Source organism: Nicotiana attenuata, chromosome 10 (genome assembly GCF_001879085.1).
Source record: "Nicotiana attenuata strain UT chromosome 10, NIATTr2, whole genome shotgun sequence".
NCBI lineage: Eukaryota > Viridiplantae > Streptophyta > Magnoliopsida > Solanales > Solanaceae > Nicotiana > Nicotiana attenuata.
In genome coordinates, this window is record NC_031998.1 from 28,410,705 (window position 1) to 28,423,395 (window position 12,691).

General features: G+C 34.3%; 2 protein-coding genes and 1 pseudogene across 2 annotated transcripts; all 3 read left to right on the forward strand.

Moving 5' to 3' along the window:
* LOC109233667 lies at positions 2,317 to 3,984 on the forward strand. The gene has a single exon (XM_019399541.1). It carries the CDS (start codon positions 2,317 to 2,319, stop codon positions 3,982 to 3,984), a length of 1,668 nt encoding a protein of 555 aa, XP_019255086.1.
* Positions 4,477 to 5,757, forward strand: LOC109233668 (ATP-dependent DNA helicase PIF2-like). The gene has a single exon (XM_019399542.1). The coding sequence runs from the start codon at positions 4,477 to 4,479 to the stop codon at positions 5,755 to 5,757; it is 1,281 nt and encodes a 426-aa protein (XP_019255087.1).
* On the forward strand, positions 6,350 to 11,004 carry LOC109233670 (annotated as a pseudogene).

Below are 12,691 nucleotides of genomic sequence, written 5' to 3' on the forward strand. Positions count from 1 at the left end.
TATTATACTGGAGCCAGCAAAGTATACCGGTCCAGCATAATATGCTGGAGTTCATACACAAGTGCACCGAACTCCAGTATATTATGCTGGACCGGCCTCTATTGCAGCAAAATAGTGGCTATTTTTTATTGACTTGATAAACGCTGGCTATTTTTGATTGACCAGTCCGAAAACTGGCTATACCGTGCTATTTTTACAAGTTTAGACATGATATATCTACTACTATACTATAAGAGAGGATAAGCAAGGAGCTGATGGTCAACATGCCTGCTTTATCATAAGGGTATCTTTGTCATTTCTTGTTCTCTTGACACCCTAATCTGCCAAGTAGAAAGCACCGCTTCCAATTTCTTTATTCTTTGCTCTGCTTTTGTTTGGTACAAGTTTTCTTTCGTGCTTTTCTTTACCCTCTTCATACTATACTATAAGAGAGGATAAGCAAGGAGCTGATGGTCAACATGCCTGCTTCATCATAAGGGTATCTTTGTCATTTCTTGTTCTCTTGACACCCTAATCTGCCAGGTAGAAAGCACCGCTTCCAATCTCTTTATTCTTTGCTCTGCTTTTGTTTGGTACAAGTTTTCTTTCGTGCTTTTCTTTACCCTCTTCATAAATTCCTCTTTCAGCTTTATTGTATTTTCCTCGGTTCAAAGCTTCAGATCTTCTGCAAAAAGATACTCCGGGTTTTCGCTTGATTAGCCTTTTCTTCAGTAAAGGTGAAAACAAACTAAGGTTGGGTTCTGATTTTTTCTCTGTTTCCATTAATTTGTTTATTTTGCAATTAAGACTTTGTAGAAGACAAAAAAAGTGACAAACCTGTTGGCTAAACCAACAAAATCATGGATAGGGTTATTGGAATAAACCTCATTTGGGAGAGGATCTTCACCGTCAAATCTCCTTAGCGAAGGGTAATTTGATTCTCTTTGCAATTTTTGTAAAGTGAAAGTTTAACCATATCTAATATACAAAGAAAAGTAGTGAAATTTGTTATTAGAATTCTCTGAAGTATAGTAGTGTATGAAAAAGTTCTTGTGGCGGATTCCTTATTAGGAATTTTAATCTTCTTTGATTAATCTTCTTTCAAATGATCACTTTGAGGTATCAAAACTTCCGTATGTGTGAATAACCATGCAATTCAACAACTTTTTTTTAAATATTATATATGATTTTGACGTAAGTTACAGTTATCTCTTTATTAACAAGTGATTAATCCCGTTGCTATTCGTTTCTGCTGGTACCTCTGCAGCAAGCTAGTTTCACTTATTTCTTGTGTTTTAATTCTCATAATTGTGCTTCTGTAGGACTAATGACTTCTAACCAAAAGAACAAACATGTCTGCTCAGCAAAGTCAGAAACTGAGATGAAACTTAGGCGACATGAAACGTATAGATTAATATCTGCCGAAAAAAAAAGCACTATTACTACAACGACGAACAAAAAGACAAGAGTCAAAAAGAAGTAATTTGTCCGACAATGTTGGTTTCCATGGCACTACTGTAGCTGCATTTGAGTTTCAGCAACAAACTGTTCCTCTGGTGGGCTCTTCAGCAACAGGTTAGAATACATCTTTTGTTCTTTCACTTTTTATAGAAGTGTCACTTCACGGTCTTTGCATGTGAGTTTAATTAAATGATGCTAAATGTGTGATGTTTCCCCTATTAGCCAACGAGCCTCACGTTGATGCTTTGCCGGTTACAATTCAAAAGCAAAAGAATATAACTTATCCTTTCTACTCCTTTGAAATAGGTAAGTATCAAGGATCCAACATTGAGTTATATGTCTACGATACATAACGACTTTATTATTGCTAATTTATTACTTTTTGGCATTAGGCTCAACGTCACATGCATGTAATGAAAACAATAGTATGAGCTCAAGAATGGTTGGAAAAAAAGGTTTGCCCCAATCTTTTACTATGATAGTGTTGTATATTACCTAATTTGTAGTTTTATGCTAATGATACCTAAATATACAGGTTATAACTCACAAAAAAAAGTTGTTCATACGTTGGTCAATTACAATCTGATTATATTCCCTTGAAAACTGTGCCTAACTGTAAATTTTGTGGTGCCAAAAATATTTGAATATGAACCACTTGGATTTTGCTGTAACAATAGTTCGATCAAGTTAGTTTCACATGAGATGCCTGCTGAATTACAGAATTTATATTTAGGTACTACCGAAGAATGTAAACATTTTCGAACATATATCAGAACATACAATAATATGTTTGCATTTACATCACCTGGTGTAAATTTTGACAAAGAATTAGCAAAAAGAAATCGTGGTATATATACATTTAGAGTTCAAGGGAAGATGTATCATTTTATCAACGATTTACTCCCTCCGAGTGGAATAGCAAGAAATCTACAACTATACTTCTACGACAACGATAACGAGTTAGCTAACAGAATGGCTTTCTCAGACAAAATCCATGAATCAATAGTCAAAAAACTAATGAACATACTGAGAATTAATCCATATTCTACTGTCTTAAAATCCCTAATAGATGTTCCAAATCTATCGAACTACAATATTGCACTTAAATCTGACTCAGGCTTGGATCAACGTGTATACAATCTTCCTACTACATCAGAAGTTGCAGGGATATGGGTTGAAAGAGAAATCACCGAAGTTAGTTCTGCACCTCATATTCGAATCTACACTCATAGCAATAGATCTCAAATAGTGAACTACTCTTACGGATGTTATGATCCGCTACAGTATCCACTATTGTTTCCATATGGTCAAAGTGGATGGCACTGTGGCATTAAAAAAATTATACAACCAAAAGATACTTCTAAACGTCGAGCCTATTGTGAACACGAAGAATTACCAAGTATTAGAAATATGTGTTCTGTTGATGGATACCTTGACATGGAAGCTCAAAATCTTGAAAAAGAAAAACGAAAAAGAGATAATATCTCTCTTCGTGAATATTACTGTTATAAATTCCAAATGAGAGAAGATGAAACAAATGAAACTTTGCATTCTGGAAGATTATTCCAACAATATTCAGTAGATGAACACATAAAACTTGAAACACAGAGATTGGACTTTTTTTCATTCAATCCAGATCTCTTTAGGATAGAAATGCTACAAGGACTCATTGATGTTTTAAGACTTGGAGAAAGAGACGCTTCAAATATAGGAAAGCAAACATTCCTTCCTGTTACTTATATAGGCGGACCAAGAGACATGCGTCGATGCTACATGGATGCTATTTCTTTGGTACAACAATTTGGAAAACCTGATCTATTCATAACGATGACTTGTAACCCATCTTGGCCCGAGATAAAAGAGCACTTGCTACCAACTGACGAAGCACAGAACAGACCTGATTTAATTAGTCGAGTTTTTAGAGCAAAGATAGAAGAACTAAAATCAGATATATTAAAAAGAAATATCTTTGAAAAAGTTGCAGCTTTTATGTATACTATAGAATTTCAAAAACGTGGTTTACCACATGCTCATTTCCTTATTATACTTACTAATGAATACAAACTACTCACTCCAGAATCTTATGACAATATTGTTCGTGCTGAGTTACCTGATTGTAAAGCTGAAGAAACCTTATATAAACTTGTTCTCCAACATATGATGCATGGACCTTGTGGTAAGTTAAATCCTACAAATTCATGTATGCAAAAGAAAAATGGTTGTTGCAAATTCAATTATCCAAGAAGTTTTGCTGATCAAACATCAAAAGGAAAAAATTCTTACCCAATTTATCGAAGACGGAACACAGGACTTGTGAAAGTCAAAGATCACTATTTCGATAACTTATGGGTTGTCCCTTATAATCCATTCTTACTTGAAAAATTCAATTGTCACATAAATATTGAAATTTGTTCAGATATTAAAGCTGTTAAATATATTTATAAATACATCTGCAAAGGACATGATAAAATTGCATTTCACATACATGACAATGACGCAAATGTTGAAGTAGATGAAATAAAAGAATATCAGTCTGCTCGATGAGTATCACCGCCTGAGGCTACATGGCGCTTATTTGGTTTCCCTATTAATGAAATGACACCAGCTGTTTATCATCTTCAGTTACATCTTGAAGGACAACAATTTGTTTCTTTTAAGAGTGCATCGAGTATAAACTCAATTATGAATAATCCTATGATTAGAAAAACAATGTTAATAGAATTTTTTGATATGAACAAAACAAATAGAGATGCAATAAAGCTCAATCTACTGTATAAAGAATTTCCACAATATTTTGTATGGTCAGCACAACATAAAATGTGGACCCGTCGAATAAAGGGTAATGTCATTGGACGTGTTGTAACATTTCATCCAACAGAAGGTAAAAGATATTATCTGAGATTATTATTAATGAATATAAGAGGACCAAAATCATATGAAGACCTACTAACTGTAAATGAAGTACGTTGCGATACATTCAGAGAATCAACTCAAAAAAGAGGACTACTTCATTGTGACAATAACGTAGCTGAATATATGGTAGAAGCTGAGAGTTATCAAATGCCATGTAGTTTGAGACGCTTATTTGCTACATTGTTAGTATATTGTGATCCTGCTAATCCAAGAGAATTGTGGGAGAAATTTAAGGACTCTATGTCTGAAGACTTCAAAATTTTACCAGACATCGGAACAAAAAAAGTTCGATATAAAGTTTTAGACTGTCTCAATGACATCTTACATTCGATGGGACATAACATTAATGAGTATAAACTTATCCCTGAAAATTTCAAGGCTTCAAAGGTTGCCAAAGAAGCAAGAGAAATATTCTTCGAAAGAAACATAATCGTTACTGAAGAAGAGCTACTACTGCGACAAAAGTTGAATTGTGAACAACAGATGGCATACAATGTGATTATAGACAGAATATCTTCAAACAGAGCAGGAGCTTTTTTTGTTGACGGTCCTGGAGGAACAGGTAAAACTTTTTTATATCGTGCCTTATTAGCTACTGTGCGATCTAAAGGATTTATTGCTCTAGCAACAGCAACCTCTGGAATTGCGGCTTCGATTCTTCCAGGTGGCCGTACAGCTCATTCCCGTTTCAAAATTCCCATTGACATTCATGAAAACTTTAGTTGCAATATTAGCAAACAAAGTTCACTTGCCTGTTTGATTCGAGATGCAAAATTAATTGTATGGGATGAAGTATCGATGGCAAAAAAGAAAATGATTGAAACTTTTGGTCTACTTTTGAAAGATCTCTTGAATACTAATGTGCTTTTTGGTGGTAAAGTTGTTGTCTTTGGTGGTGATTTTAGACAAACTCTACCAGTAGTTCGAAATGGAAAAAGAGAAGATTTTATTCATGAGAGTTTATTATATTCTGACATTTGGCCCCGACTTGAAAAATTGCAATTGTCAGAAAACATGCGTGCAAAAACTGATCCGGCCTTTTGTGAATATTTGATGAGAATAGGAAATGGAAAAGAACCTCTTACTTCTGAAAACAAAATTGAAATTCCAAATTCATTTATTGTCCCTTATACTACCGAACAGGAATCTTTGAATGCATTATTTGAAACAACATTTCCTAATATGCATGCTTTCTTCCGTGATGCATCTTCTGTAACTTCCCGTGTTATTTTGATGACGAAAAATGATTTTGTAAATGAAATAAATGATATGCTTATAAGCAAATTTCCAAAAGAAGCTAAAACATTTGTTGCAATTGATGAAACATGTGAATCGAATGATCAAAGTCAGTATGAAGTTTTTTTGCATTCTTTAAATCCTGCTGGTTTACCTCCTACAGATTAACTTTGAAAGAAAATTGTCCAATTATATTACTACGAAATTTGAATCCTTGTGAAGATTTATGCAATGGCACAAGATTGACATGTTGTGATTTTAAAACACATGTTATAAGCGCAAAATTGCAAGCGGCGACTTTAAAAACACACATGTGTTTATTCCGAGAATACTATTGATGTCACCAGAAGATGAAAAATCACCAGCACAGTTTAAAATAACAAAATTTCCAGTAAAACTATGTTTTGCTATGACTATAAATAAATCACAAGGTCAAACATTAGATTTTGTTGGTTTATTTTTACGAGAATCAGTATTTTCACATGGCCAGCTTTATGTTGCATTGTCGAGAGAGAAAGCTTCCAATTGTGTTAAGATATTAATTCGGCCGCCAAACCCAGATAGTGATGACGATCATTCTACATACAATATAGTTTATGATGAAATCATTCAAAAGGCTTTCTTGTGAATCTTTTACATGTTACTGTATAGCGTCTGCTGAACTAAATAGAGTTGAACATACAGTTTGAACATACAATTTCAGCACAAGAATACCCATCTTGTTTGTGGAACATGTACTTCGAAATTCGCAGAATAAAGTTCACGCACGCAGTTAAGCATATTTATCAGTTTCTACACATGATGGTGATTTTTTTTTGGTTCTCAAAATTGATTTTTATTGAAGTGATGATGGCGGTGACATCGGCCTGTAAAGACATTAAAATGGGGATGGATAATCGGAAATATGTGAGGTACACTCCTGAGCAGGTTGAGGCTTTGGAGAGATTATATCATGAATGTCCAAAGCTCAGTTCACTCCGTCGTCAGCAGCTGATTCGGGAGTGACCAATTCTGTCCAATATCGAGCCAAAACAGATCAAGGTTTGGTTTCAGAATAGAAGGTACCCAGCAAAATTATCCTGTTGGATTTTGAAACTTGCTTTGCTTTCCTTTCATGCATATTGGATTGAACTATTCAGATGACTACCGTGTTGTATTGTGCAAGTGCAGATGTAGAGAGAAGCAACGTAAAGAATCGTCGCGTCTTCAAGCCGTGAACAAAAAATTGACAGCAATGAATAAGCTGTTGATGGAGGAAAATGATAGGCTGCAGAAGCAAGTTTCACAGTTGGTGTATGAGAACAGCTTTTTCTGCCAACAGACTCAAACTGTAAGCAATCTATTCTTACTTGTCTTCTTCTTCGATTTTTTAAAGATTGTGTTTTGGGTTTTGCTTATGGCAACTCTTTCTGATTACTTAGAAGATCAAGGAAAAGAATTGGTTTGGAAATATATAACCTAGAAATGCTACCTATAGAAGCAAGAATCTGCATATGATGTATTTTATGGTATTTCTAAACATTTTGCATTTTTATTTAGTTCGATGGTTAACGCTTGAAAAGAATGATGTCAGCGGGAGAGATAAAACCTGTATTTGTATATGGCTTTTCATTTTGTCAATACAACTCGATGTTTCAATTTTAAAGAGTACATGCGAGCAGTAATAGTTTCGTTCTCTTTCTTTCCCCGATGACTTAGTTTTTCCTAACTGTCATACTTCAATATTGCAGGCAGCCCTTACCACCACAGACAACAATAGTTGTGAATCTGTGGTGACGAGTGGTCAGCAAAACTTGTCCGCTCAGCGTCCACCAAGGAATGCAAGCCGTGCGGGGTAAGTACACGTTTTCTGAGTCTAATTCCCTTCTTTTTTTTGCATTAATTTTCATAGCATGTCTAATGATATATGAATATTTTCAGACTTTTGTCCTTAGCAACGGAAACTTTTACAGAGTTTCTATCGAAGGCCATTGGAACCGCTGTGGAGTGGGTCCAAATGCCTGAGATGAAGGTTTGTTTCCTTTCCTATCTTTCAATTTATAGAAGTCATGATCAAGTTATTGGAGTGTTGTTAACAATTTATTAACTAGGTAAATGACTCCTTTATTCACAGTTCTTTAATTGTAAATATTTTAGACTTGCGCTTTCATGGCATTATTTTCTTGCATTATTATCTCTTAAGTCTCTTGGCAAAAAGAGCCGCATGGTAAAAATCCTCTCTGCAGTGAATTTTCTTGCTTTCTTCCTCTTTATTTAATCATCAATTAATCATAATCACTTTTGTTTTAGTTAAAAAGATATTTCTTACTCATTAATCTTGCTCCGCTTATGTTGTCAGGCTCATAAAAAATCTAAGTTTTAGCAGCTCCCATTACACAATTGCATCAATAAATCACATCAGTAGAAGCTTTGCTTTTTAAGATAAATCTCTACCTGTCACACTTTAGAGGATTTGATCACGTGTACACTTACATGTACCGTATTTAATTACATAATAGCTATATATGCACACAAAATTATGTGACTGTTATCTTTAAGAATATCTCTCTTTCATGACTACAGCCTGGTCCGGATTTCATTGGAATCACTGCTATTTCTCATAGTTGCTCAGGAGTAGCCTCACGTGATTGTGGCCTTGTGGGTCTAGAGCCTACAAGAGTAAGTGTCATCCTGAATAACTTGATCAATTCAATATTTTTATTGGAATTCAAGATGTAATTATGCTTTCCTTAATCAAGGTTGCTGGGATCCTTAAACATCAGCCATCATGGTTCCGTGATTGCTGAGCGGTGGATGTTCTCATGTGATGTCTACTGAGAGCGGTGGAACCATTAAGTTGCTATACATGCAGGTTACTTTTAGAAAATTCATATCCGGTCCTACTTTACTTCATGTGCGTATCATAATTTTTCATTGAATATAATTTTGTAATTTGTTTCAGCTCTATGCACCTACTACTCTGGCACCAGCTCGTGACTTCTGGTTAATGCGGTATACATCTGTTATGGAAGATGGTAGCCTTGTGGTATGTGTCAGTAGTTATTATATTCCTTGTAAACAGACCAAATAAGAAATGGTAACTGTCCATTTTTCCTTGTTAACTTATGTTATGAATTGCTCTAATTTCAACTCTAGGTATGTGAGAGATCACTAAACAACACTCAGAATGGTCCTAGCATGCCACCGGTGCAGAATTTCGTGAGAGCAGAACTGCTTCCAAGTGGGTATCTGATACGACCCTGTGAGAGGGGTGGTTCAATCATTCACATAGTTGACCATATGGATCTAGAGGTATGTTAATTTGTTAATTACATAAGACTCTTCTTCTCCCTCTCAATTTTCTGACAAAATGCTGTTAATAATCTTTTCCAGCCCTGGAGTGTTCCCGAAGTATTGCGTCCACTATATGAGTCATCAACAGTGCTGTCGCAAAGGACAACAATGGCGGTAGGTCTAATTTATGCTCAGATATCGTTATTAATAAGGAAAATTTAGTTCTCTTATTTTATCATCCGTTTTTCAATTAACTTTAGTTGTAATTTCAGCCTGATGAATGTACTTCTGAAAACTTTTTAAATAAAATTTGGAAATGTGAACAATGTTCACGGAAGATTCTTAGTTGCGATACTGCGTTCATTAAAGTTTTTCTAATTATTGCTTCAATATAACAAATTTCAGGTATTACAACAACGTTTTTCTTCTCATATATCCATTGCTTTGAAATTGCTTCCAATCAGATTGCTTGGATTTTATTTTAATTTTGATTCTCTGACTGTTCTTGCTGCTATCTCTTTTTGTAATTTTCTATAATTTGTTTAGTTTTCCTGGTGTACGATGGCTAAGGGATGTACTGCAAGTTCCTGAGAGTTCCTTTGAAAAGGAAGGACTGAAGCTAACGGCTTAGTCTCTTTTATTCAATTACTACATTCTCCCCAAAAATGAGTTCCCTCAATTTATTTAATGTATGACACTATAGACCCAACATGTTCTGATGGTATTGATGTTAGTTGTAAAGTTTTATAGGAGCATATTCAACATTCTATTAGTTGGAGCGAACATATTCAATAGTTTATTAGTTGGAGCAAACACCTCTTTGGTTTAATAACCTTGTTTAATTGAGACATGTCATAGCAAGTTTTAAAAATCAAAATGATTAAAGCTCCTTAGAGGAATTTATATCCCATGTGAATATAGCAGACATTGGAGTTCAGGGGAAGCTTTTTGGCCTCGGCTAAATATTTAAATTGTTTAACCTCATAATACTATTATTACCTTCTGTCTCATTGCTGATTGCTATGTATTGGCTATAGAATTTCACTTTAAATTTATACAGAAAGGTCAAAATTTGCTTTTCTGGGGTGGTCCTACTTTAAGATTAAAAACTGAAAGAGGTAAGGCAGTAGCGAGGATGATGTTTGGAAGATACTAGATTTACTTTGCTGAATTTCAAGAACTAAAAAAAATAGAAAAATGAAATCTCTAACTATCCAAATAAACTTTTTTTAACAATGCTAAATGTTAGTTGAAATGGTTCTCATTAATTTTTTGATAAAAAAAATACTGCCGTTTCATTTCATTCATGATCATCATCTCCTTTATCATATTGCTCCAAACTGTTAGTTTCCTTTTTGTACCTTTTCCCTACATGAACTTTTGTTGTACTGTGAAAGTTGATGTATTTTTATTGTACAATATTTTAGTCTAGCAGCTAACAACCCTTTTACTTACTTCTGAGAGATCTCTTTCTCTTTCTCTTCACACTTTCACATTTTCTGTAGATTTCTCTTTCTCTCTTTTATTCTCTTTCGTTGGTTCTTTTTCCAAATCACAAAATCTTCATGTGATTTCGTTTTTGTTTGTTTCTTTTCCACCCTTTGTCCCTTTTGATACGGGTGACAAATATCTTCTCTTGCTGAATAAAATTTTTACCTTCTTTCAGGGTATGTAGATTCAGGGAATACAAAGACATAAAGGATGAATCTTTTATAGTATAACATGGATATGAGGAATAGTACATCTTCAGAATCTTGGTTAACATCACTTTCTTGTTCTGTCTCCACACTAGGATTCAGCAGTTGTTAAACGGTTAAGATTCATCTTCCTCTTTCCATGTTTGCAAAGGACTCTTCTACTTCTACTGATGTGTTGCTTTTGCTTACTTGTATTGTGTTTGCAGTACAAAGGTTGTAATCAAAGTTGACGTCCAATGAGCACTCTACTTCTAGCATCGATAAGCATGTTATTGCACACAACAGAACTTCTGGTAGAACCAATCTTTGGTCAAAGCTGTCTATGATTTTGTTAGCTTTTTTGGCAGCGGTTATCGTAAGTAATGGTATTGATGAAAGGCAGAAATTTTCCAATACAATCCTTGGCAACGATGCAAATTTTGAAACAGGGATATTGCAGAAATAATGTATGGTATTATCCACTTATGTAGATGTCTCACCCAGTTGAATATATAGTTATCAGCCATAACTATTGTAGTCTGTTCCATACAGGCATAATATGCAAGTTTTCCATAAAATCTCAGTAACGAGATGTAGAATCCTAACAATAGATTCTTATAGAATAAAAGTAGAAGCTTAACGGTTGGACTTATCTCAAATGTTGTTACTGTGAAACGTTATTGCTTCTTTTATTTTGCTTACTGTTGCTTCTTGTAACAACTTTTTTAAAGAACTATTGGGCCCGGGCTTAGCCCGGGCAGCACCCCACTAGTAATAAAAGAAGGCCCAAAATTTTAACGTGAGTCCAGAAAACCATACAGTTTTATATCGTATAGTCGCTCTTAAAATAATAGTTCAAAATACTTATAAATTTTATATATTTTTATGGCTGCAAGATACAAATAGCTCGGCCGCGGGCGAAAAGAGATCTTTGCCCGTCAAAATACACTAACAATTAATTAATAGCCCATTAGAATGGTATTGGGCCATTGAAATTTGAGAATCCATTTACGCTCTGCTAAATAATTTGGGTATTATCATTTTTAACCCGTGTCAGAAATTATTTACACTTAGTAGCCGGAAAAGTGTACAAAATTTGTATAATTTTTGTATATAACATAGAATATATATATATATATAAAGTGGTTATAAAGTGTCTATCTTCCCAAATAATTTCTCTATGTTTGAGAACTGTGGATTTAGTTCACATTTTCTAGGGAGAGTTGTAAGATCGTAATGTTGATGCAAGTTGTAGACAATCTTCGGCGTGGTTGTTTCGAAACGGTAAATATCCGAATATACACATATTAAAAAAAAAAAAAAAAAACATAGTCGGGAAATCTTACTAGTTAAGTTTGTAGATTACCAGAATTTCACTTTATCGATGAGGGTTCAATTCTCCGTCCTGTAATTCCCTTCCCCTTCTCCCCCTTGTGCTTAACTAATCGGTCTCATTAAAATTTGCTTCTGATACAACCTGTTTAATAATGTCTTATTTTTTAAAAAGTACCTTCTTTAAAAAAAAAAATCACAATCAATTTATTCAAAAGACAATTTCAAGTAATTTCCAGTAATAGGCATTGATTTGTAACATATAGATAAGATAAGTTGCATTTTCTAATAGGTTAAATTAAATTGCAGCACAAAAAAGTTATAGTACTGTTTTAAAAAAAAAATCCTAAGTCAGGCAAAGGAAGGATAGACAAGGACAACACAATGATGAAAATTACACCAACACAAGATAATTATAAAAACTTGAAAGATCCTTTCTATATATAAATGAGAGCTAAATTAGGATTTCTACCCTGAGGAACTTTGATTTGCAGAAATATAGCAATGATAAAGTTATCCCCACAAATTAAATATTGTGTGTCCCAATCAGAGAAGGTAAGAGCAGTGCCCTCAATCTTAAGGAATTAACTTTCAACAAGAATGTCAATATAAGAAATGGCCCCTCATTGCCATACTCAACTGCCCAAAGATCCCAGAAACAAAGAAGGAATAAATCTGCATGAAATCCCAACAAATTAAATAACCCCACATATTTATCATCAAAGTGCCCTCCCTTCTATGCCTTTGCCTTGTATGTACCACCAACCCTAATTGTGACCCAACCCCATTAATTTTGTGTACAATTTGGTTTTATTCTTTTA